Here is a 27303-nt window from a genome sequence, read left to right as displayed (position 1 = left end):
CATGATAAAGTCTCGTAACTGCAGGTTTTTGTTGTTGTCAGTGATGCAGGAGCTATTCTGTTAAATGAGCTAACTTTAGGAAGAGATGCTCTGACTATTACAAAATCATGACATACAAACAGTGATTTATCTTTAGCTTGTTAGTTGACTAGAGTGATTTTCATCCCTGATGAGATGGAGAAAGCGGTTTAAAACAAAGCTGCTTTTGATAACCTCCTTGCCAAATCTTCTATTTGTTGTCTGTGCTTTCTGAAATCGGGAAGCTTGACATTGTAGAACTAGGGTCCCTTAGATAATACCCATCACTGCTGATCTAACCAGTTTCAAATCCGATAATCCAGCGATAATATTCTGGCTCTGGATTCTTTGCTGGAAACTTGGCCACTATAAGTACCAAGATCTCCTCCTTAGATCCACTACAAATTGTCTTCTTGGTCTCTATAGGGCCTGTTGCTTCTCTTTCCAGAAAGGAAAACCAAGCAGATCCTTTGCCTGGATTACACAGCTTTCTACATTGGGTTAAATTGGATTTTATTTTTTTGTTCCTGGAGCTTTCTCTGCACTTCTACTGTTGGGCCATTGGGAGCACTGTCAGGTATTTATTCTTACTGCAGATTTGGCCACTTAGAGACAGCATTTCTAACTAATTCATCACACTAGAGGGGGAAAAAAACACTTAAAATTCAGTTTCTGCCTCCTGCAGAATTCTGGGGTTTGTAGTTTAGTGAGGCTGTTAAAGGATTCTCCTTAAACTACAAATCCCAGAATTCTGCAGGAGACAGAAACTGTATTTTGAGTGGATTTTTTCTCTAGTGTGATGAGGCTGTAAGTAAGCCATCCTGAGTTCTTGGATTCTGCCATTTTTAAAAAATAGACCCACTAAAAGTCCACTGCACTCAGTGAACTATGCTTCAGAGTAAATACACATTGGTTGCACTGTAAAATATCTTGTGATGAGCTTGATAATATTGTTTCTACTTTGTGAGAAGGAAATATACATCTTCATAACTGGAAAAATGTTTTGCAGATTTACTGATTGCTCATTCTTGAAGGGCATGTCCCAGATTGGAACAAAGGAACAGAATCTTTACTTTTTGCCATGGATTATTATATTATTTAAGAAAGAGAAACAACCCAGGCAATTTCAAATAGTTTTTAAGTAATTTCATTTTATCTAACCAGACTTTTAATAAATAAAAAAGTAAGAATAATGTTGAGAAATACATGTTACTAATTTTTAAAAAGTTTTAGAGTAATTAATAAAACTGATATGCTAATCTGATTTTCTAGTCTTACAAAATATTTTTATTAATTGAATTTAATTGAAATTTAATTTGTCAGCTTTGTTTCATTGGATTTTTGTTATGTTTTAAATCTTTTGGCACATAAATAAAATTCAGGATGAATAATATGTCATTTCTTCTGCAACAGACACTATATATTGCTTAAACTACTTAGAGGCACTCCAACACACATTACCCAAACCCATGGGTATGGTTAGGTGCAGGGTTTTTTGTGTCATGAGCAATTTGAGAAACTGCAAGTCGCTTCTGGTGTGAGAGAATTGGCTGTCTGCAAAGAGGTTGCCCAGGGGATGCCTGGATGTTTCACTTGCCTGTGGGAGGCTTCTCTCATGTTCCCACATGAGAAGCTGGAGCTGACAGACGGGAGCTCACCCTGCTCCCCAGATTCGAACCGCCGACCTTTCGGTCAACAGTCCTGCTGGTATAAGGGTTTAACCCATTGTGCCACTCGTACACCCAGCTGTAGGATGTTCAACAGAGAAAGAGATCTTGATCTCATTGCCTGACAGTGTAAATCCTATTGCTAGAGCCAGTAGAGCTATTTAAACTAAGATATCTACTTGCATGTTGACTCACCATTAAAAAAGATTCAAAGAGACTACTCTAGTTGAGTATAGAAAGCAGGATTGAGACTCAGGTTCAATTCAATCAGTTTGAATTAACTGGAATGTGAATCTGTTTTGTTTATCTGTGATTGAAAAATGAACCGATTCAGCCATTCTTGTGCATGCATGGGGAAATTTGGTCTGCTGTCAACCTCCCATTAAATACTAAGAAACACTATTGTGGAGGGGAGTATATTCAATGCTATTTTTCCTCCAGAAGTGTGGGGGGGGGGCATAGCACAGAATATATTCGTATTTTGAAAGATATTTTTATGTGAGCCGAGAAATTGAAAAGGTTATAAACTGCCTGTCGCTGGGGATCTGTTGCAGGATGGCTGATATTTTCCCTACCAGGACTACTTATGCCGCTTGTCTTTGTTGGATATTTGAAACTTAACTTGATCATTGTAACATCATAAATCAACAATAGTGATCTCTTTCTGAAAAGAGAGCCAAGGTTGGATATGATCCTCTGGAGATTTTATTGTCTGGAAAATGGAGAAAGTGTGAAAAGATAGCTGATTTTGCCTTCATCTTATGTTAATTTTAAATACCTATATACTCGAGTATAAACGGACCCAAATACAAGCTGAGGCATCTAATTTTACCACAAAAACTGGGAAAACGTATTGACTCAAGTATAAGCCGAGGGTGGGAAATGCAGCAGCTACTGATAAATTTCAAAATAAAAATAGACCCCAATAAATTTACATTAATTGAGACATCAGTAGGTCTAATGTTTTTGAATATTTACATAAAACTGTAATTTAAGATAAGACTGTCCAGCTCTGATTAAACCATTATTCTAACCTTCTTCAATGTAAATGTGCTTACATATCCTTCCAATAATGATAAATAGAGTAAAATAAAAAATGTAATAAAATAATAATAATAATAATAATAATAATAATAGAGTAAAATAATGGAAATGTAATAATAACAATAATAAATAGAGTAAAATAATAAATGTAATAATAGGTAAAGGTAAAGGTTTTCCCCTGACATTAAATCCAGTCGTGTCTGACTCTGGGGGTTGGTGCTCATCTCCATTTCTAAGCCGAAGAACCGGCGTTGTCCATAGACACCTCCAAGGTCACATGGCTGGCATGACTGCATGGAGTGCTGTTACCTTCCTGCTGGAGCAGTACCTATTGATCTACTCACACTTGCATGTTTTCAAACTGCTACGTTGGCAGAAGCTGGGGCTAACAGTGGGAGCTCATATTGCTTCCCGGATTAAAACCTGCAACCTTTCAGTAAGCATGTTCAGCAGCTCAGTGGTTTAACCCACTGTCTCACCAGAGGCTCCTAAAATTATAATAATAAATAGAGTAAAATAATAAATGTAATAGTAATTAATAGAGTAAAATAATAAATGTAGTAAAATAATAGAATAAAATAATGTAAATGTAATAATAATAACAATAATAGAGTAAAATAATAAATGTAATAAAAATAATAATAGTAACAGAGTAAAATGATCAATATATTTGACTTGTGTATAAGCCGAGGGGGGCTTTTTCATCCTAAAAAAGGGCTGAAAATCTTGGCTTATACTCGAGTATATATAGTAATTGATTAAAGCAGTGATTCCAAATTCACAGAGGAGTAAAAAGACTCACCTCAGAGCAGTTGTGATGGCTTTCTCTGAAATTGTGGCAACTCTGCTGACTTATTTAATATGTTATAGTCAATAAAGTTGCATTTGCATGGATATTTCTGAAACTGAGTGTTACATTTGTCAAGCCAACCAGGCAATAGGTATCTAAATAGGCATGCTGTATGGGTTACTAGACCACAAAATCTACAATTCTTTGGCACACATCAATCATAAGAAAAGTTCCACACATATGGTATCCCATCATATTCCACTGATATCAGGAAGATACTTGGGTGAAAAAAAAACACAACTAAAGAAATTGCTATTTTGTTACTTGAGAGAACACCTCATTAGAAACTTCTAGGACTTTCAGCACAATTCTGTAGTCAAGGGTCCGAACTTAGGACAGCAGGCTAAACTGCTGTGATGCAGAAAAGTACTGGCAATTGGAAGGTCAGCAGTTTGAGCCCGGCTGTTAGCCCCAGCTCACCTGTCCACCTGGCACAGTGGTTCTAAACCTGTGGGTCATCAGATGTTTTGGCCTTCAACTCCCATAAATCCGAACAGCTTGTAAACTGACTGGGATTTCTGAAAGTTGTAGGCCAAAACACCTGGGGACCCACAGGTTGAGAACCGCTGACCTAGCAGGTCGAAAGCAGGACTACAAGTAGTTGGGAGGTAATAAAGGCACCCCCAAAAAGGACATAGATCGGAGGAAGCTCCTCAGCATGGACAATGGAGCAACTGCACCCCTCCATGGCAGGAATCAAGCGCAGTCTCCAAGATGCTGGAAATAAGATGGAAACTCTGCCTTGACTTCTGTTTGTGTTGTCCTTGTTATTTGTATTGTATAATCGGCATTGAATGTTTGCCATATGTGTGTTCTGTAAGCTGCTCTGAGTCCCCTTCGGGGTGAGAATGGTGGGCTATAAATACTGTAAGTAAATAAATAAATAAATAACTTCCACTGGAAGCTGACTATAGAATTACATGGAGAGATTCCTAAAGGAGTGTTTTCTAGAAATCTCTAGGTCCTCCAACATGACTGGAAGAAGGTAATATAGAATCACATCAGAGGATCTGGATAACTTTTTAATAAAATATGTAACTAATCAAATCCATAAAAATCAAAACTGTAAATGTGGAGAACTATATGATGTTGCCAGTTACCTCCTTGTGTGACAAGTAACACTTCTTGAAAATCCATTTTCTATACAACCATGTAGTTCAAGAACCAATTCTCAAATTGGTAACTATACTTCCATTGCAGAGATGATGTTCACATATAAAATGTCTTATGATTAATTATTAGAATTAGTAGGAGCCCCTGGTGGTACAATGGGTTAAACTCTTGTGCCGGCAGGACTGAAGACCAATAGGTCTGAGGTTCGCATCCGGGGACAGCACAGATGAGCTCCTTCTGTCAGCTTTAGCTCCTCATGCTGGGACGTGAGAGAAGCCTCCCACAAGAATGGTAAAACATCAAAACATCCGGGAGTCTCATGGGCAACATCCTTGCAGACAGCCAATTTTCTCACACCAGAAGTAACGTGCAATTTCTCAAGTCACTCTTGACATGAAAAAAATAGAATTAGTTTAATATTTTATTGTTAATGCTAGTATTTATACAAAATCCATTATTTCATTGTTAGTTTTAGTATTTAAAATAACAACGAAAAATCATCTCCTGGCATGGAGGGAACAGCAAGATTCTGGGACCCCTCCTAATTCTTTTTTGGAGTTAATGGAGTGCACTTTGGCACTTTTAAGAAGTAGCTTTAACACAATGGGAGAAGAGAGGATTGAGACTTTCCCTGAAATTTTGAGACAGTTGTAGGGTATGATCAAGTCTCACTAGAATTGCAAAGGGCAGTAGTCACTTGGTGAGAAACAATGTTACTTTCCGATATTTTTCACAAAATCGCTATGATTTTCAATATCAGTATTTTCACGTTTCTTTTACCTTTCTGATGTTGACCTAATCAGCTTCTCTTGATGTAGGCAAGTTTCATCCTGACAAAGCCACATACCTATAGAGGTGAGCTTCTGCAAAACTCCAAAGATGGTGTCTGTTTCTGACATTTCTGTGAAGAATGTGGAGCCTGTTCGGAATCACGTAATCTACAAGAAAGTGTCGCATGACAAAGCTGTAAGTACATGCCCACAACAAATGAAGAAAAAAACTGGAAGTGTTGCCTCTCTGAAAACTAGGCTATGTGTGTCATGCTGATTATATTTTTGTAACATTTAGAAATGATGTTGTGGATCTTCAAGTAATTACAGTAGTCCTAAGGTGACCCTGCCATAGGATACTCCATGCAAGATTTGTTCAGAGGGCGTTTCATTTTGCCTTCTTCTGAGACTGAGAATAGTTTTCCAGAGTTGAGTGGTCACCAATGCTCAAGTAGCCAATAATCAAATCATTCAAAAAGTAGTAGAAGTACCACTTTTTTTTATCTACAATCCCCATCAGCCTACTCAGCTAGCCACTGGTAAGGAATAGTGAGTACTGTAATCTAAAATATCTGGAGAATTAAATGTATTATGTTTAATCCAGCACACCCACTAAATAAGGTCGTGGTGATGCAATGGGTTAAACAACTAAGCTGCTGAACTTGCTGACCGGAAGGCTGGCAGTTCAAATCTGCAGGGCGGGTAGAGCTCCTGCTGTTAGTCCCAGCTTCTGCCAACCTAGCAGTTTAAAAACATGTAAATGTGAGTAGATCAATAGGTACCACCTTGGTGGGAAGGTGAATGGCGTTCCATGCAGTCATGCCAGCCATATGACCTATGAGGTGTCTACGGACAACACAGGTTCTTTGGCTTAGAAATGGAGATAAGAACCACCCTCAGAGCTGAAGATGAAAGGGGAAGCCTTTACCTTTATCTGTGAATCTGTTTCATTGTTTCTAGGCATTGAATGTTTGCTTTTGTGTCTATATATTCTAGACTCCAACCTGAGTCCCCTCAGGGAGATAGGGAGGAATACAAATAAATTATTGTTATTATTATTATAATAAATGTGATCTTACGGTTTTACCAGATATGAAAATACATCGTATTCTGTATTCTTGTATACTTGAAATGTAATATACTATCATTAGGGCAGAAGTGGGCACCTTCTACCAGTTGCAGAGCACACTGTTCTTTGAACCTTTGGAGGTCTGAATGAGAAGTGGTGTTATTTGGCCACTTCCCAACTCTACAACATCTTGCATGATAAAAATGACCCCAAATAGGCAGACATGTCCCCAAGCATTCTATGAATGCAATTGATCAATATTCTTGCAAAACTGGTGATGAAAGGCAGAGTAGATGTGCAAAATGAAAACCCTTTGGGGAAATGTAGATGATCTTAAAGAAGAGATATTAGAAAATTGAGTTTTTCTCAGCATGAAAATTGGCTCTCAAAATATTTCCTCTTGCAAAACCATCAACAATATAGGAGCCCTCCCAGGCTTCATTTGCATCTATTGAATTCTGTTGCATTTCTGTCTCTTGGTGCATCAAGAAATTCAAATAATTGACTTTTGTTTTCACATAGAATGCTACCAATTCACTTGATTGCAAGGTTTTGAACAAAGTAAACAGACTAACCTTAAAATTGCACTTTCTGCCTTTTGATTTATGTGACCAAGAGGCAAAAGGTCCAGCTGTCTCTCATCTTTGAGTTACATGACCATGGCCTTAACTAGCCACAATTTCTTCCACTTTACAGGTAACGCTCTACTTAGGGAAGCGAGATTTCATTGACCACGTAGAGGATGTGGAACCTGTGGGTGAGTCCAGCTGTCTTCACTTGTTTGCAGTGCTTTGGATGTTCAGTGTCCCCAAGTGGTTCATTTTTGCTTTCTTATTCAGATGGGGTGGTGATGGTGGATCCTGATGTTGTCAAGAAGAAAAAAGGTTAGATGGCTAAATTGTTAGATAGCTGTTTTGGGTGTGATTTCTAAGTACAGTTGGCCCTTGGTACCCATGGGTTCTGCATCAATGGATTCAATTAACTGAGATTTGAAAAAATTAAGGAAAAAATAATCCAACCCCCCTGTTTTTTGCCTTTGCCAACAATTGTGCTGTTATACTCTTCTCTAACCTCCTGCCATTCATAGATCTTCATGCTCTCTCTGGCACTCATTTGACTATTTTGCCACTTTAAGAGATGCCACTTTACGACCCCATTGTAAACTATGGGACTTGAGAATCCATAGATTTTGGTTTTCCCAAGGGGTCCTGGAACCGAAACCTAATAAGAGGTTTACTGAATTAATACTGTGCTATAATTTTATTGCTGCCATTAGTGTAGTGTTAGCCTTATGTATTTATATATATATTCTATCATACCTTTTGTTTCTTTATTCTTTCAGCTTTCTCTATTCCAGAACATATATTACTTTGTGAATTAGATTGTATTGCAATAAATACTTTATCTGATCTTGGAAAGTAGGCAGGCTCAGCTCTGTTTGGTTAGGAGACCACCAATGAATATCAATTGATATAGGCTATATTTCAGTAGAAGCAACTGGCAAACCATCTCTAAATATTTTTTGCCTGAGAAAGACCTTCATGGAGTCACCATAAATCAGCAAGTGATTTGAAGTCATATGTACACACACATAAAATATCTTTAGATCCGTACTGTTTAGCAAAAAATGCCTGCAACTCAGAAATCATGCTTTCAAAGGAATGAAAGTACTGTGCCATAGGATCAGATCTCATCCCAAATGCAGCAGATTCATGACAAATGCTTCAAATGCATAGGTTATAGTATTTATTTGATTTATATCCCACCTTTCTCCCAAAGTGGGGTGCAAATAACCAGGACAAAGATTTACAGAATCCATACTAAAGCTTTGCTGAATATGTAAATAAAAAGGCCTGGAAGTTACTATACATTGGCCCTTCTGTTTGTCATCTCTTCATTTTTGATGGTTCAGGTGGCTAGTGCCATTGCATCTGTAACCAAAATGGGAAATGCATAATAGGGAATTTCAGCCAGCTCAGAGAAATAATAGGGTTTGCGCTAACAATAATAGTAAAACCACACTTTGAAAGAGATAGAGAGGCCCCTTCCACACAGATAATTAAATTCCCACATTATTTGCTTTGAACTGGGATATATGGTAGTGTGGGCTCAGCTAATCCAGTTCAAAGCAGATATTCTGGGTTATTTTTCCTGGATATTCTGGGTTTTATGGCTGGGCCCTTCGAGAGAGAGAAAATCCCAAGCAGAGAATCTCAGGATCCTTTCACACAGCCATATAACCCAGAATATCAAGGCAGATAATCCACAATATCAGCTTTGAACTGGGTTATCTGAGTCCACACTGCTATATAATTTGGTTCAATTTGGACTTTATACAGCTGTGTGGAAGGATAGCCAAATGGGGACTGAAAGGGTTGTGATGGCAACAAAATGCTCTCTTGTTTGGATGCGGCTACCTGGTAGAATGGCTGAGATGGCCACCAGCAATCCTTCGTTTTTGTTCTTTTAACATTGAATGACCTCAGTTTGTAAATGGTCACTCAGATTCAAACCTCCTACATGAGCGGTTGATACATTTATATTGTTGGTTATGATACTCTTAATAATACTATTTATGTTCTTCCCAGTGTATGTCACACTCACTTGTGCTTTCCGGTATGGAGATGAAGATATTGATATTATAGGCCTGACTTTTCGAAGGGACCTATATATTTCTAGGGTGCAGGTATACCCATCCCTGGAAAAACACATGCCACTCTCCAGCTTGCAGGAATGCCTAATGAATAAATTGGGGAAGAATGCATATCCCTTCATGTTAACGGTGAGTCCTCTACATTACTCCTTCTTTTAGTTCTGTTCTTGGCTTGATATTTGTTACAGAGATATTAACAAGTTTGATTACTTTGCCATTTTGTGCATTTTTTAATACTCAAGTTACAACACTTTAAACTATTTTCAATACAATAATATAAATAGTAGAGTTTTTAAAATACTTCCTTGGTTTGTTCATTGGGTGGGAATTAAACACCTCCCTCTAAATATTGTTAAACTTTCAATAGTCAGTAGTGAGGAAGTCTGAAAATTAAAGCGTAAATTCTGGAGTTTTGCATTATTTCTATCCCTGTTTAGATGCAGGAAAAATTGATTTAATCTTCTCTTTATTGTTATTCTACCAGTAGATAAAAATGTTTTCATTCAGACAATTTAGTCATTTAAACTGGTTTATTGCTGATGGACTTTTGAACTGGTTTTATGTTTCCCTGTCTTTAATTGCTCTTTTGACTAATTGCTTACCGTATATACTCAAGTATAAGCCGGCCTGAAATAAGCCGAGGCACCTAATTTTACTTGGAAAACATATTGACTTGAGTGTAAGACAAGGCTGGGAAATACAGCAGCTACTGGTAAATTTCAAAATAAAAATAGATACCAATAAAATTACATTAATTGAGGAATCAGTAGGTTAAATGTTTTTGAATATTTACATAAAACTGTAATTTAAGATAAGATTATCCAACTCTGATTAAACCGTTATTGTAATCTTCTTCAATGTACGAGTGCTTATGTATCCTTCCAGAGATACAGAGAGTAAGATACTAAATATAATAAAAATAATAATAATAAAGTAAAATAATGGAAATGTAATAGCAGTAATTATAGAGTAAAATAATAAATGTAACAGCAATAATAGAAAAAAATAAATGTAATAATAATAATTAGAGTAAAATAACAAATGTAATAATAACAACAATAATAAATAGAGTAAAATAATAAATGTAATAATAATAAAGAATAAAATAATAAATGTAATTATAGAAAAAATAATAGGGTAAAATAATAAAAACAAATAGAGTAAAATAATAAATAATAATATTAATAAAGAGTAAAATAATAAATGTAATAATAATAAATAGAGTAAAATAATAAATGTAATAATAATAAATAGAGTAAAATAATAAATGTAATAAAAGTAATAGAGCAAAATAATGTAAATGTAATAACAATAAAAAATAGAGTAAAATAATACATGTAATAATAATAATAATAATAATAACAACAACAACAACAACAACAACAACGAGTAAAATAATAAATAACCTTGACTCAAGAATAAGCCAAGTTTCGGGGGGGGGGGGTGTTCAGGCTAAAAAAGGGCTGAAAAACTTGGCTTATACTCGAGTATATATCGTATTTTTTTGTTTTATTTTTTAATTGAATTTTAAAATTTTACTTCTATCCTATCATTGGTAGCTGCTTATGTGTCATTGGTAGTCGACATATAAAGAAAATAGAGAGAGCCAGTGTGGTCTAGTAGTTTAACCACTGTCTATTCCTCTGGAGACTATGAACTGGATTATATGGGAGTGTGGACTCGGATAACCCGGTTCAAAGCAGATATTGTGGATTATCTGCCTTGATATTCTGGGTTATATGGCTGTGTGGAAGGGCCTCAAATCACCCTCTCTCAGCCACAGTGGGGGAAAAGGCAAATTCCCTTACATAAATCTTGCCAAGAAATCCCCATGATAGGTTTGCATTAGGGTCACCATATGTTGGAAATGACTTGAAGGCACACAACACCAAAAAATGTTGATTAATTTCTGTTGCAAATAGAGGTGCCATCATTGTTTTCACTTGTGCACCTGGAACAAAAAGTTAATTTCCTGATGCAGTAAAACTATGCTGCAGCGTGGGTTTAATATCGCTAGGCTGGAGCAAAAGCTGAAACAGCTAAATAATAATCAGATCTTTAAACAAAACTAGAAAAGTCCTGAAGCATTCTAGAAAAGAAGTCAGTGTAAGTAATGAATTGCTATTCCATTTTCTGGGGTTGTCTGTTATGCATTATTATTCTCAAGCTTCTCTGATGTTTTTGCAGTTATTGCTGAAGATTTTGTTATCATTTGAATGATCCATTTTTAATATTATATTTCATTTGTCCTAACAGTTTCCAGACTATTTGCCTTGTTCAGTCTGCTTGCAGCCAGGTCCGCGTGATAATGGGAAGGTGAGAACTGAGAGATGCAATGTAATATCTTTATTGAGAAAATAGTATTCAAAGATTAAAGTAAAGGTAAAGGTTTCCCCTGACATTAAGTCTAGTCATGTACGACTCTGGGGGGTGGTCCTCATCTCCATTTCTAAGACAAAGACACCTCCAAGGTTATGTGGCCAGCATGACTGCATGCAGTGCTGTTACCTTCCTGCAGAAGCAGTACCTATTGATCTACTCACATTTGCATGTTTTTGAACTGCTATGTTGGCAGAATCTGGGGCTAACAGTAGATGATCACCCTGCTCTCCAGATTCGAACTGCCAACCTTTCAGTCAGCAAGTTCAGCAGCTCAGCGGTTTAACTCAATGTGCCACCAGATTACCATCTGCTTTTTTGGGGAAAATATATGGATGCCAGACCATTTCACACTACAAAATTACAGTGCTATGATTTCTCTTTAATTGCCACAGCAACATCCTATGGAATCCTGGGGTGTGGCATTGGGAGGTATTTACAGTTCTCACCTCACCAAACTACAAACATTAGGATTTAACTGTCCAGGCATTGAAGCTTTATCACCAATCGTTTCCACAACAAGCCATATTTTTCAAAATATAATTATTATAGGGATAGAGTCAGGTGAAATCTCTGAACAAGGGCACAGACAACAAAACAAACACCACCGGGGTGTTAACCCTTCCCTATGTTTTCCAAAGCTTATATATATATATATATATATATATATATATATATATATATATATATATGGTTTTTTTGGCTGGAGTTACACCTCAAAATGTACCTGTTCTGACCTGCAAACAAATTCAACTTAAGAACAAACCTACAGAACCTATTTAGTTCATAACTTGGGGACTGGCTGGCTGCACTTCTCACTCTTTATCTTTTATTTTTCTCCCCTGCAGTCCTGTGGAGTAGATTTTGAGGTCAAAGCTTTTGCTGCAGATGATCCAGAAGAGACAGTTCTCAAAAGGTAACATTGTGTTTGATGGACACTGAATCACAAACAGCAGTCATTGTGTTGTTGTAAGTTTTTCGGGCTGTATGGCCATGTTCCAGAAGCATTATCTCCTGACATTTCGCCTGCATCTATGGAAGGCATCCTTAGAGGTTGTGAGGCCTGAGTCATTGTGTTGTCCGAAATCCTGGATCCTCTTAGTGGGCTTTAGCTCCCAATAGGTCCAATAAAACACCCAAGAATTAAAGGCAGGAACAGAAATCGGTTTATTCAGCTCCCGGGTTTGGGATAACAGGATTCCTGGATGCCTTGATGGGTCGAGTGTTTTGAAAACAAGGAGTGCTTGGGTGCCCAGATGGGCTTCACAGAGGTGACAAAAGGGACAAGGAGGCAGTTTGTATCAGGAACAACTTGAGAAACTGCAAGTCGCTTCTGGGGTGAGAAAATTAGCTGTCTGCAAGGACATTGCTCAGGAGATGCCTGGATATTTGATGTTTTACCATCCTTCCGGAATGCTTCTCTCATGTCCCCACATGAGGAGCTGGAGCTGACAGATGGGAGATCATCCCGCTCCCGGGATTTGAACTACCAACTTTTCGATCAGCAATCCTGCCAGCACAGAGGGTTCCTAAGGAGGCAAATAATAGGGTTTTAGGTTTCTATTGGTTTGAGATCCTTTGTAAGTCAGGGCAAACCAGCTGGGGCTGATTCCTACTTATTGTGATGGTGCAAGAAAGGGGAAAATGTGTGGTGCTTAGCCAACTTGGGACCAGACCCTGGAGAGGAGTCTCCACCTGGTTTTGCAATTTGTGAAAAGGTGCAGAAGGGAATTTCACCAAGCAATTCATCTATTCCTTATCTTTTGGGGTCCCCTTTTCGATAACAATTGTCTTCATCTTTTCCATCTCTATAGCATCCTATTACACCTGTACATAAATAGAAAAGGAGTTTAGATCTTTTAAGCAAATAAATAAAATGACTTGTTATATCTCATTTTGTTGTAATTTTACCATTATTTTAACAGGATGGCATTGGTGATACGTTTTTAATGGTTTTAATAATATTAGGTTGGATGTTTTAATTGTTCGTTATGAACAATTAAACAATTAAACAATTATTTAATTTAAATAATTAAATTAAAATTATGAACAATTAAATTTCTGTAAGCTGCCTTGAGTTTCCATAAGGCTGAAAAAGGAGGGCTACAAATGCCAGAAACATATAAATAATATTTTTTTGCACAACTGCACAAGTGCTTCAGTGACACAAAATATTCACAGAAAAGTAGTCAACTGTGTAAAATGATATGAAATTATGGAGACATCTCTGAAATCATTGCTGCCCACCACTCATTTTTTGTGTTTGGTTTCTTGTATTCACACGCAGTTTTTTTATTCCATTCCTTAGGAATTCAGTGCGTTTGCTCATCCGCAAAATCCAGTATGCCCCAGAAGTGCCGGGACCCCAACCCCAAGCAGAGACCAGCTGGCAGTTTTTCTTGTCAAAGAGACCACTGCATTTGAAAGCATGTCTCAGCAAAGAGGTGAGATATTGCTGCATTTGAGACCGAATCCTTGGAATAAAAATATGTTTTACTTCTTTAACTTCTGCATAAACTCTCTGGGAGATCATTGATGTAACATCCATGAGAGGGCTTTTTTTATTTTTTTTTTTGCCCCACTCAAGAAGAGCAAAGGCATGTTATGCCATATCTGCAAAAAAAAAAAAAAAAAAAAAAAATCTCTGCCCTAAATCTAGTTGCATTTTTTCTTATCTCTTTTCTATCTCCTTGTTATGTTTACAAGGAAGACAAGAATAAAAATCTTGTAAAATCAAAAGCAAAATCTCCTTCCACAAGAAAACTGATACTAAGAGCCCAATGGACCACTGTTAGGAGCAGACCCACAATTTTGTGTTCTCCAGTCTGATTCCAACACACCAGGTTTCAATATATCTGAGACTATTCCTAGCAAACATTCCTAGCAGTTTTTCTCCAATGTCTTTCAAAATATATGGAAAAGCTTTTGCTCTTGCCTGGACAGCTGATCACAAAAATGCATAAAAATAAAATTGTTGTATACAGTGACCTTCCTGCTAAAGTGGCCGAATTGTTGCAGGTGTATTACCATGGTGAGGCCATCCCTGTCACCTTGACTGTGATCAACAATACAGAAAAAGTGGTTAAGAAGATTGGTGTTTCAGGTAAGATGCTAATTTTGTCTATAAGATGTTTCTCAGATAGTAGTGATGAAGTAGCATAGGTTGGAAGTGTACAATAATGGATAGTCATATATCTAGAACAATTCAGTGTGATTGTGAGAAAGATTCAACCCCAAACTTTATAGAAACTGCCACAAATATGAGAAAAATACTACCAGCATTCTGCCAAATTATAGTGAGTCCATGATTCTGCCTAATTTTATTTATTTACAGTATTTATATTCTGCCCTTCTCACCCTGCAGGGGACTCAGCGCAGATTACAATGCACATATACATGGTAAACATTCAATGCCATTTAGACATACAACATCTATAGACAGACACAGAGGCAATTTATGTTGGGGTTCAGCCTCCATGCGAACCAGAACCTGAACCTGGTTCTTTAATTGTATTTCCTGAACAGGCCTCGGAACATGTATCTTTCCCTGATGGTGTTGAAACTGTTGATTATGAGGCCAGTGGCAGGGAAAGTGAAACTGAACTTCTTGATGAGAATGTTTTGGAATCAAGCAGTGATAGCTCTCCAAAGGGACTCACACCTGGGTTTGCTAATGAGCACCGAAGAGAACAGATTTGGAAAAACAGGAGTGAGTCGCAGTTTCTACGAAGGTCAAATAGATTACGGGAGAGGGAGGCTTCAAGATCTAGGGGAGTTTCAAGAAATAGTTTCTTTAGCTTAAGGGGCCTCTTTCCGGCTGTCTAGCTAGATCAAGCAACATTTAGACTGAGGCAGTACCTTGGCAGATTTCCTGTGTTTCATGGCCTGCATTCCAAGAGGTTTCTAGTTTTCAAGTACAGTTAGTGATGCTAACAGGTTCCTGGTTTCTGTATTGTGGCTTTTGAAATTTTGCTCAAGTTCAGAGTTTTCCTGTCTGCTGTGTTTCTACTATGGCATTTTGACTTTGCATTTACCTTTCTTTTGTAACCATTTTTCATCAATAAAGAGGATTGTTTTTTCCCACAGTCCAGTGTGGTGGATTTAATCTTATGGTCTCGTTTCCTGAACTGGGACGCAACAATTTAACATTCCAGTTTTTCCGGCTTCATGAGAGTATGCTCGATTCCTGGCCACAGGGGGAGCTGCCGCTTCACCATCCTCTTGTGACACCGAGTCCTTTGATGGAGTACTTCCTCATTCATTCGCATGCTGCTAGAAGGTTTTATGGTTTCATAAATTAGTTAAATTAGCTCCCTGCATAAAGCGGTACCTAAATTTCCTACTTGACAGATGCAGCTGTCTTTCGGGCTGAATAGGTCAACAGCAAGCTAGACTATTAATGGTTGGGAGCTCACTCCAACCCGAGCTGGCTTCAATCTCATAACCTCTCAGTCAGTAGTGATTAAATGCAGCCAGTTACTAACTAGCTGCGTCACAGCCTGGTCCTATGTGAGGCACATAGTGAAGTAACAGAACCAGACATAAGACTAATAATAATTTCACAACATACTTCTGTTTGCCTGGAAAAATGCCAATAATGCAATTGAGATACCAGTGGTCCTCATTATGTTTCTTCATGTTTTCCTGTGAACTGGGGGTTGCTCCATAAATGTATCCTGTTTGATATTTACCTGATGGTCATCTATCTTGTATCCTTTCTAGTGGAGCAAGTTGCCAATGTGGTATTGTATTGCAGTGACTTCTACACCAAGTCAGTGGCTCTTGAAGAAATAGAGTGAGTATACTATGCTTTATCCTACTCTGTACCATTTTTTGTTCCACCTCTTTAAATTCTTAGGCAACTAGCAAGACTGGGTGAAGAAGAGAATAAGATGATCCTCTTCTCCTGTTTTAGGTTCCGGAAATGAACAGTGAGAGTTCTGGTTCTGCTGTTGCCATGGTTTGGGAACAGAGAGATGAAAACACCTTGGCAAGACCCAAGGCCAGTCTGCAGCAGAAATGCTTTGGACTAGCCCAGGTTTAGGTCCCCGTGTACATAGCCCCTATATCCAAGGATATTAAAAGAACTGGCAGATGTAATCTAAGAGCCAATTACAATAACCTTGAAGAATTCCTGGAGGACAGAAGTCCCACCAGAATGGAGGATGGCAAATGTTACGGGAGGTTTTCTGTGTTGTGCTGGCTGAAATGGAGCCTCGCCAGGTGCCTCACCAGGTGCCTCGCCAGGTGCCTCGCCAGGAGGGGATGTGATGGGAAAAGTGTTGCCAAGAGGGAACTGTGCAAAAGGAGACAGATTTGTCCCATTGCCCGTCTTTTTTCTCCTGGATGCCAGGCAAAGCGGGACGTTTCACTTGGCCTTTATGATGAGATCCCTAGGTAGATTTGTAATTGGTTAACTGACCAAACCCAAAGGGTGAACAAAGATGGCTCCTCTTCAACCTGGAGAGAAGTGACTAGTGGAGGGTTCTGTCCTGTGCTCGGTGCAATTCGATATCTTTAGATCAGTGGTTCTCAATCTGTGGGTCCCCAGATGTTTTGGCTTTCAACTCCCAGAAATCCTACCAGCTGGTAAACTGGCTGGGATTTCTGGGAGTTGTAGGCTAAAACACCTGGGGACCCACAGGTTGAGAACCACTGCTTTAGATGATAGAATAGAAGGCATGCTTTTCAAATTTACAGAAGACACTAAATTTGGGAGGATAGCTAATACCACAGAGGACAGAATCAGAATCTAAAATTACTTTAACAGATTAGATAGCTGGACCAAAACTAACCAAATGAATTTCAACAGGTTACTTTACTTGAGCAGAAAAAAATGAAATGTGCAGGCATAAGACAGGTGATGCCTGATTTGACAACGGAGCATGTGAAAGGGATCTAGGAATCTTAATAGACGTAAAGTGTCTAGATCAAGAGAAATCATAGTCCTGCTCTATTATCCTTTAGTCGGACCTCACCTGTAATACTGTGTCAAGTTCTGAGCACCACAATTCAGAAAAGATATTGACAAGCTGTAACATGTCCAGAGGAGGATGACCAAAATAGAAACCATGCACTGTGAGGCACAGTTAAGGTGGGTATGTTTAGCCTAGAGAAGAAAAGGTTAATAGGTGACATGTTAGCCATATTCAAATATTTGAAAAGATGTCATATTGACGATGGAGCAAGCTTGTTTACTGATGCTCCAGAGACTTGGACCCAGAGCAATGGATTAAGATGTTAGGAAAAGAGATTCCACCTAAATATTAGGAACAACTTCCTAATAGTAATGATAATGACAACTTCCTGATAAGTGCTGTTTAACAGTGGAACAAACTGTCTCAGAATGTGCCTCTGAAAAACCCTTTTATTGGAGATTTTAAAACAGAGACTGGACAGTCATCTGTTATAGGGACGTTGATGATGTGTTCCTTTATAGCAGAATGCGGTTGGAAGGGATGGCCCTTATGGTCTCTTCCAACTTTATTATCCTTTTTGTCATGCTCAGGGGACTAAAATTTCATCCTGTTCCCTACCCCATTTCTGGATGCAATGTACTGCAGGGAAAAAGTAGAGCCAAACTGCATTCTGACAAAGACGATGACAGTTCTGCCCCGACTGGCAAGCAATAGAACCAAAAAAGGCATAGCACTGGATGGGAAGCTAAAGGATGAAGACACCAACTTGGCTTCCAGTACCGTGTAAGTCCAAAATAGATGAGAATCAAGTAACTAATCGAAGTGGGAAGATGAAAAGTTAATAATTACTTTTCTTGTGTTGAGTGATAAACTCTGAGTGTAGAGGTGTCTAGCACACTAAGTTAAACTTACACTGGGATTAGGTTTTTCTTAGGACCTTTAGAAGGAATTTCTCCCAAGTAAAATATGAGCTGGGATAGATATTGATATTAGATTATGAATTGTTAATCAGTGGAGCTGTAATGGGAAACTCCACATTCCTCTTTGAGAGTAAGCACTGCAGTTGTCTATCATAATTATATACATTTTTATTTCTCTGCAACAACAGAATTAAAGACGGAATAGATAAGACTGTTATGGGAATCCTGGTTGCTTACAAGATAAAGGTGAAGCTGACTGTCTCGGGGTAAGAGCAATGTTTGTTTGTTTGTTTCTCTTCTCTTTATGGGCAGTTCTTTCTTTCCTTGCCTTGTTTTGTTAGACCACAATGTAAAAACAAATATGTGATTATTCAGTATTTTATATTATCTAAACAATGTCACATTGCATGGCTAGTTCTAAATAATTCTTCCACATTTAATAACTAAAAACTTCTAATTAGGAGCTGGATGTTTGCATACTTACCCTTTCTTGAAGTAATTACTTCTTGTGAAGCAGAATCAAAGCAGTGCACTTGCTGGAAAAAGAGAACTTGAAAGCAAGGATCAACAATCCACCTTTCTGGGCTGCATTTAGTTGTAAAGATGATATGATTTAGTGTAGCTAAGTAGCTTCAGAATATTCTATGGAAGACTGTAATTTTGATTTTTGTGTTCTGTTTACATCTTAGGCTGCTAGGAGATTTCGTCTCCAGGTAATTTTTTTAACTTAAATTTTCTTCTCTCCTGCAAGACCCATTTATGTTTTCAGGCTATTTTGAAATGGATCTAACCAATTTTGTCCTCACTGAACTGATAGAAGCTTTTGCTACTGAAAGTATTAAGATCAAAAGGAGATTCCACCTGAACATGAGGAAGAACTTCCTAACTGTGAGAGCGGTTCAGCAGAAGAACTCTCTGTCTAGGAGTATGCTGGAGGTTCCTTCTTTTGAGCCTTTTAAACATAGGTTGGATGTCCATCCATCATGGGTGCTTTTAATGTGATTTTCCTGATTTTTGGCAGGGGGTTGGACTGGACAGCCCATGAGGTCTCTTCCAACTATATGATTCTATGTTTCTAGTACTGAAAAATTTAATATGCTCTCAAAATGTGAGGCAGATAATATGCTGCCCAGACCCCAATGCAACCTTGATTATGTAAAGATGTTTCAAACTTAGACTTTTATCTCTCATCTTTCATTTGTTCTTTTTTGTGAAATAGGAAAAGCACTGAAGGTGATAGCAGGAGCAATAGCAATAGTTCTAGGGCAATGTGTGTTTGTCTGTATATCTGTGTTCAAGTTGTCTGTTGATTTATGCTGACCCCAAGGAACAGTCAGAGGTGGTTTTGCCAGTTCCTTCATCTGATATATAGCCTGCTGTATCTGGTATTCAGTAGCAGTTTCCCATCCTACTACTAGCCAGAGTGGATCCTGCTTAGCTTCCAAGATCTGATGGGATCTGTTGCCTTTAGGGTTTTGGGCTATCCTAGGGCAATACATAGGAATAAGTTTGGATGCAAGAGAACTGGAAAAAAACTCTTAACATTTCAAAATGCCTACCATAGAAGATTCCATTAATAATGTATTAATAGCAGAATGGATTGCAGTTCTGGTAATAGTGGAGTACCAATTAAGATTAATTACACAGCCTGATAGATTCACAGCTGTTCACCATAGTGGACTGAACTAGGTGTTTTTATTATGTTTTTAAAAGATTGTGTTATTTTTCAATGACATTAGCTTAGATCTGCTTTGAAAGGGCTTTTGCTTTGAAAATGCCAATTAAATAAACAAACAAACATATTCTGCTCTTATTACTTCTCTCCTAAGTGAGGTGAGTATGGAATTGCCCTTCCGTCTAATGCACCCAAAGCGAGAGGAGATCAATCCTACAGGTCAGTAGAATGGTGTTTGTACTTGCTCTAAGAATTTAATCTTGCTTTCCTATTGATGCCTATAATTGCTTTGCATCTCCAGCAGCTTTGAGTCTCCTTTAGGGGAGGAAAGCAAGATAAAAAAACCAAATCTTCTTCTTCTGTTGCTACTACTACTACTACTACAATAATAATAATAATAATAATAATAATAATAATGATACGGTGTAAATATAGAAGAACATTCTTCCTTTGAAAAAGACAATTACCATGAGATGAATTGGGTGAACTTGAAATATAAAGCATTAGATTTTGGAAGGAAAGGCAATTTTGGATGCAATGAAAAGTAAGAGTGATGCTTTTGGATAGCTTTCCTACCATACTCCTGAAAGAAAATTCATATAAGCTTAACACCATGATTCTCTCCCTATCTCTCGCGCTCTCTCCCTATCCCTCTCTCTATATATATTTTGGGGCTGGTGACTTTTTGTTAGAAATAAAAAGCTTTTCTGGACCCAAAACAACTCAGCCCCCTCCCTTCCAAAATATGGCAAATTTACTGCAAATCCCTCAAAGACCATTCCCTTGGAGAGCACCTGAGGGTCACAGAAACAGCTTTTTGGCTTGCATGCAGCCATTGGGCTTCACTTCTCTGTTGCTGTTACACAAGAAATAGAGTACAACAAACAAATTTCACTTTTAAAAAATCTTTGATATTGATCTATTGATGGAGTTGATTGATCTGTGTTTATTTGTTTGTAAATTTGATGTTGACCACAATTCCACTGAAGAGAGTTGAACTCCCTGTGGCTAAGTCTTTTTTTCTTTCATAAATGCTCCTGCATTGCCTCTGACTTTCACCTCAGGGCAGGGAGAAAAAAAGATTGCTATCTCTTCCTTCCAAGTTTTATGCATAGCCTGAGGACACGGGTCACTTGCATTCTTATTGTCAGGTTGCTTGAAAGATCTGAACTGTTGGAATGCCTGTACCGCTATTAAGCCATTGTGGTGAATTATATTATTACCTTCCCTTCTAATGGACTTTAAACATTTGTCGATTTCAATACTAGGACAGACTACATCAGCAATACTTACTAAAGTGTTGTGTGGTTTCCGGGGTGTGTGGCCATGTTTTAGCAGCATTTTTCCTGATGTTTGCCTGCATTTGTGGCTGATGAATTTGTGGGGGATAATTCCTTGGGAAGTGAGTTCCAAGGCATGGGCAGGCTTATATAAAAAAGACACAGCCTAAAAGATAACCATGATTTGAGTTTATAGGGTTTTTATAGATCATAAACAGCACTTTGAATTGTGTCTAAATATACACTGGCAGCCAATAAAACTGTTTTAACAGAGGAGCAGTAGGGTCCCTATAACATACCCTGGTTAGCACTCTGGATGTAGCTCTTGGTGCTAGAGGAAGTTTCCATGCTTCAGAATCAGCCTCATGTAGAGCATGTAACAGTGATCCAAATAGGATGTAAACCAAGGCATTTACCATCATGATCAGATCTGAGGTTTCAAGGAATAGACATAATTGGTGCACAAGCTTTAAATAGCAGACCTGGCCAACACAGAAAACTAGCCCTTCCAAGTTCAAATCTGAGTCCAGTAGCGCTCTCAAACCTGTGTTTTCAAGGGAAGAGTAACCCCATCTAACACAGGCTGAATCCTTACCTCCTTATCTACCTTTGGACTAACCAAGACACCTCTGTCTTGTCTGAATTAAGTTTCAGTTTGCCTTCTTCCAGTCCATTATGGATAACAAACACTCATTTAGGATCAGTTCAGCCTCCTTGGATTGAGGAGGGAAGGTATTTGATATCACCCACATATTGATGGCACTACTTCCCAAAACTCTGGACAACTTATCCCAGCAGCTTTATGTATATATTAAATAATGCAGGGGACAAAACAGAATCTTGAGGGAATAGGTCGCCTTCAGGGATTTTTCCCTCCAGGAGGGAGTAGAGCCATTGTAAGGCAGTGTCTCTTAATTCCAAAATATTTTCTGTCAGCTCCAGGACACTCGGATATTTAATACTAGCTCCTCAGGTCAGTTCGGTCACACAGTCTACAGAAAACCTACACACACAGATAGATACCTACATAAAAATATCCAACCATCGCCCAAGTCAAAAAAGAAGCACCATTAAAGCCCACAGGGGAACTCCAGACAAGAAACAATCAGGAACACCTAATCACCTCTCAGCAAAGGATTCTCCCAGGCAGTAATTAGCCACACCTAAAAACTGCCAGGCCATCAAATGCTAATCAAGGTGGCCAGTTGAAACATTGACACCTACCTCCAACAGATAAGGGTTCTTTCTCCCACCCTGGACTTTCCACAGATACATAAACCCAATTTTCCTAGTTTCCAACAGACCACACAACTTCTAAGGATGCTTGCCACAGATGCAGGCGAAACGTCAGGCGAGAATGCTTCTAGAACATGGCCATACAGTCCGAAAAACCTACAACAACCCAGTGATTCCGGCCATGAAAGCCTTTGACAATACAGGTCAATTTGTGTTAATTCAGTCCAGAATCAGACAAAATCCCAGGAACAACATCTGGAACATTTCGATCAGTCTGGATATGCCCTGGCTCCCACCCATCTGAATTTAGGATAGACTTTCGTAGGTACTAGGGCTGAGCCTATCCTATTAACTCAACTGCAGAATGTCTTCCCAATGCTTGCAATCTCCCAATGTCTACAGAGCACCCTTGAGCATTTCCTTCATAACCAGATGTTGGCATTAACATATTGTACATGTGAATAAAGAACATGGCTTCCAAATCAATGTGTCAAACTTTTATGATTTCCAGCTCAGAGTTTGATATATTTTAACTTGTGTTTTGTATCTCTAGAATGATTTGGATACTTACTGTACTGGAAGAGCATATAGTTCTTCTGTGTGTTTCAGGTGTGCATTCACTAAAGTGGTCATGTGACAAATGGGTCTACATGTGATTAATAACATTTATAAAGTTTGTATAGAGGATCGTGTTTCTGACTTGCCTTGTTCTTGCAGCCAGTAGCATGATATACAGATATTGATCAAGTTTCTCTTTTCTGGCATGGAGTGAAAGGAAAATGGGGAAAACATACTTGCTTAATAGGTATTAGGTTGCTTTTAAAGGCAAAGAAGAGGACCCTACTTATGGTTAATTGTAAGGTATCTAATTAACAAAGAATAATCAAAGTGGTGACATGTTTCCAATTGTGCTAAAATACTTGAAGGGAACATAGAACTATTCTCTAAACCACAATTCTGTTTCCTCTAACCACTTTATTCAAACACGCTTCTAGACTAAAGGGAAGCTGCAAGCAGCCTCCATCATCATGGTATGTACATAATCTGAGTAATCATATTAGCTTTTGATGTATTATGTACAAACGCCGGATTTAAAAAGGTGATGAAGTTTTAATGCATTGCTTCTTACTTCCTTATTTTGTCTCCCACTTGGATTTGGTGGTCCAAATAGCGGTTTCTGTCTTGACCAGGCCCACAATCAAAAGGTGTACTGTAATATTGTTCACCTACTTCAGCAAATAGGCCCCCCTGATGGTGCAGAAGGTTAAACCACTGAGCTGCTGAACTTGCTGACCAAAAGGTTGACGGTTCAAATCCGGGGAGTGGGGTGAGCTCCCACTGTTAGCCTCAGCTTCTGCCAATTTAGTAGTTCAAAAACATGCAAATGTGAGTAGATCAATAGAAACCGCTTCTGCAGGAAGGTAACAGCACTCTATGCAGTCATGCTGGCCATATGACCTTGGAGGTGTCTGCATACAATGTCAGCTCTTCGGCCTAGAAATGGAGATGAGCACCACCCCCCAGACTCAGACACAACTTAATTTCAGGGGACTTAATTTCAGGGAAAACATTTACCTTTACTTACTTCAGCAAATAGTTCTTCCTCTTCTTATTTCACAGATGACACTTCTATCTTTAGGGTTAAAATTATTTGTTCTGAAATATATTGATCTAAATTTCTGCCCTTTCTTTTCATTATATGCTTATCATTGCAGGAAAGGAAAGGTAAGAATTCTTCCACTAGCCTTCTGCCTATATTCGGCTATGGATTCTTTATGAAATAACAATAGCTTTGTTGATAAATAAGCTTTTCTATGCTACAAAATGCAGGTGGTGAGATTGATGCTATTTCTCAGTTACATTCAGGTCACAGATCTTGACTCAAAAGGCATCCAAAAGTGGAAGAGTTAAGTGGGATATATTCCCAAGTAAACATGTACGATATCACAGTCTAATAGCTTGGTCAATTGCTTAATCAAGCACATTGGAGCCAGTGAACTTAGTAGGTACAATAATACATCATACTGGAATCAGTGAACTTCCACTGGGTTGTACATATCTGTAAAGTCAATCACCCAGGAGGCAAACACAGAAACTAGTGTGACTTACATACTGGTAAATATAAATGGGATGGGACTATTTAGTCAGAACAGGGATTAGGGGTATGCTCCTGCGTAATTTTCCCATAATCATATTTTGCTTCAGGTCCCTTAAGATTAAAAAAGGAAATTAATGAAAAGAGCTTAACTCAATTTGGTCTTAAATTTCCAGTGCAGGCTCATTAAAACACAATGAAAACAATCTTGTTGAAGCCAAGCACTATTTTGCTTTGTTATCATGTTCATTAACCTACTTGTTTATATTTGTAGCCAATAAACCTCAAATCTTGGATATTTTATATGGTTGTAATAAAGGCACACACAGCAAATATTTTTCTGTTCATCAGTACTATCAGAAAAGTAACAATCATACATGTTTTCAGGAAAAAAGTTAATTTACTATATCATCCCTGGTTCACTAAAACTGTTCTTAGTAGCAAAGAATGAAGACCGATACAAGAAATAAAGGCTCAGACTAGACATACAAATACATAAGGTCAAGCACTGAGTTTATTTAGTCTCATAAGTGTACAAAGGTAGGGTGGGATATAACTTCTTCCACAACAGTTTTAAATTTGAATTCAGCCACCAACCTGACACTGGTTTAGAGGTAGGAATAATATCTTTGAATATTCTCAGAATGAATTAAAACAAAGTAATGAATAGCTTGATTCTGCAGAGTAGATCCTCCCTAAAGTTCCCATCATTAAGCTGAATTAAAAGTACTAAAATTAGCATTCCAAAATCCATGCTTCCTATGGTCACACTAGCGTACCCACTTAAGCCTGGACACCTGGCAGTTATCACTTTTGCACAGTACTAATAAGAGGCACAGCAAACCCCCATTGAGTTAATGTCTCATGCATGCAAAGTGATGATCAAAATTATACAACAAAGACCTTTCCCAGATATGAAGTGAGAACTGCCAGATGCCCAGGTTGGGTTCAGGAAAAGAAGAGGCACTAGGGATCATATTGCAAACATATGTTGGATAATGGAGTGCATCAAATAATTTCAGAAGAAAACCAGCTTATGCTTTACAAATTATAACAAACCTTTAACTGTGTAGGAGCTCTTATGGTCAGGGATATTAGAAGAGTTATATTTCTTGATATTTGACTTCTATGTTCTTTTCTATATCACATACGGTGGTGGCAGAAACAGTACATGAGCTACTAGCAATACATGAGGACTAACACAATCTAATTATGGTTGCTACAGCTACTATGGCTTGTATTGATATTACAATTGATGTTAAGCATGTTTTAAATTCTAGCAGTCTCTGTTTTAGGATACATGTTTTTGTGCAATTATGATTTATTAGTGTATGTTTTATTTAAGTATTTGTTATTATGTTTAATTTTTATTTTCACTTGTGCGTTTTTAAGCAAGGCATTAAATGTTTGCCTGTTTTATATATATGTAAACCACCCAGAGTCCCTAAAGGGAGAGAGGGCGGTCTAGAAATAAAGTATTATATTATTATTGTTATTACTATAATGCAAGTTTTAGTGATGTGTGAAATTATATATTTGGATGAGATAACTCCTAACTACCATGGGTCCATTAACATTGTGGAATTAATGCAGTTTGACACCACTTTAACTGAAATTGCATTGTAGTTTGGTGAGGTACCAACATTTGAGCCATGGCAGTAAGGATGCATTAATACTACATGGACCCCATGATGCATGTGATTTTTAAAGGTGTTTATATGTATTTCTAGTGACCTGGTGTTTAAAGATTTTGCTCGCCAGCAGCTGAAAGATGAGAACTCTGAAGAGGATAATAAAGCAGATCCTTCAAATGATGATTAAAAGAAAAAAGAGGAACAAACCAATAAATAATGTCACAAAATGTAGAGTAAAGACAATATTTTAAGCATCAAGACGTTTTTTAAATGCCAATAATAGTGCTTGTCTTTAATTATTGTTCAAAAAAGAAAATGAATAAACTGTACTGGTGTTATTTTAAAATATAAAATAAAACTCTTTGGAAGCATCCAGCTGCATTAAGAAGAATAGTTCCAATTAAAAAAAATTAGCAAATAAGCAACTGTCTTGCACAATATTCTCCTGTATGTGAAGTCAAGGGTCAGGACATCCTTCCTGTGTAGTTAAAAATTCCCCTTCTGCTTGCCTGGATTTGAAAAAGGAAGTACTTGAAACAATACTCTTGCTGCTTCTTACATTATTTTTTGTGTGTGTTCAATAAAATTGTGATGTAAATCAACATGTTTGTTCTCATTAGTATCCCAGGCACCTGCACTACCAAGCCAAGATATGCCTCTTTTGAAAATGCACAAAGCATGCATACAGGGCTTGTATAAAAACTTCCATGACTGTCTTGATTCTGTATTGTCACCCATGAACTTCAGCAACTTCACAATGTTGCTAGGATGCCTCTGAGATATGCTGTGATGCTAATAACACCCAGCCATACCTCTCTCTTTCAACGGATCGAGGAGGCTAAAGAAGCCCTGAACTGTTGTCTTTGATACAGTAAGCAAACAAACGAAGGTTTTGCCATACAAGACAGTCGCTATATTGTTTCATAGACAAAACAGAGTCATCTTGATATTTGTGAACCTGTTCAGGTTGGGACTGCGCTCT

General features: G+C 37.9%; 1 protein-coding gene across 3 annotated transcripts; it reads left to right on the top strand.

Annotated features, from left to right (window-relative positions):
- Positions 1-302: 302 nt before the first annotated feature.
- Positions 303-26923, top strand: SAG (S-antigen visual arrestin). 3 transcript variants are annotated; one of them, XM_060768122.2, is made up of 16 exons: positions 303-595; positions 5511-5658; positions 7228-7288; positions 7371-7415; positions 9120-9313; positions 11441-11500; positions 12412-12479; positions 13872-14007; positions 14582-14666; positions 16286-16358; positions 18127-18264; positions 18590-18667; positions 19091-19114; positions 20231-20295; positions 22487-22505; positions 26418-26923. In XM_060768122.2, the coding sequence occupies exons 2-16, from the start codon at positions 5572-5574 to the stop codon at positions 26506-26508; spliced, it is 1224 nt and encodes a 407-aa protein (XP_060624105.2). In that variant the 5' UTR covers positions 303-595; positions 5511-5571; the 3' UTR covers positions 26509-26923. The 3 variants fall into 3 exon arrangements, with proteins under 3 accessions (XP_060624105.2, XP_060624104.2, XP_060624102.2); XM_060768121.2 differs by lacking the exons at positions 22487-22505; positions 26418-26923 and adding an exon at positions 23588-24288 and having other exon boundaries at positions 304-595; XM_060768119.2 differs by lacking the exons at positions 22487-22505; positions 26418-26923 and having other exon boundaries at positions 304-595; positions 20231-20464.
- Positions 26924-27303: the final 380 nt, after the last annotated feature.

The sequence above is a fragment of the Anolis sagrei genome, chromosome 3 (genome assembly GCF_037176765.1).
Source record: "Anolis sagrei isolate rAnoSag1 chromosome 3, rAnoSag1.mat, whole genome shotgun sequence".
Classification (NCBI taxonomy): Eukaryota; Metazoa; Chordata; class Lepidosauria; order Squamata; family Dactyloidae; genus Anolis; species Anolis sagrei.
Note: the sequence above shows the minus strand (reverse complement) of the source record. Positions and strands in the feature narration are given on the sequence as shown.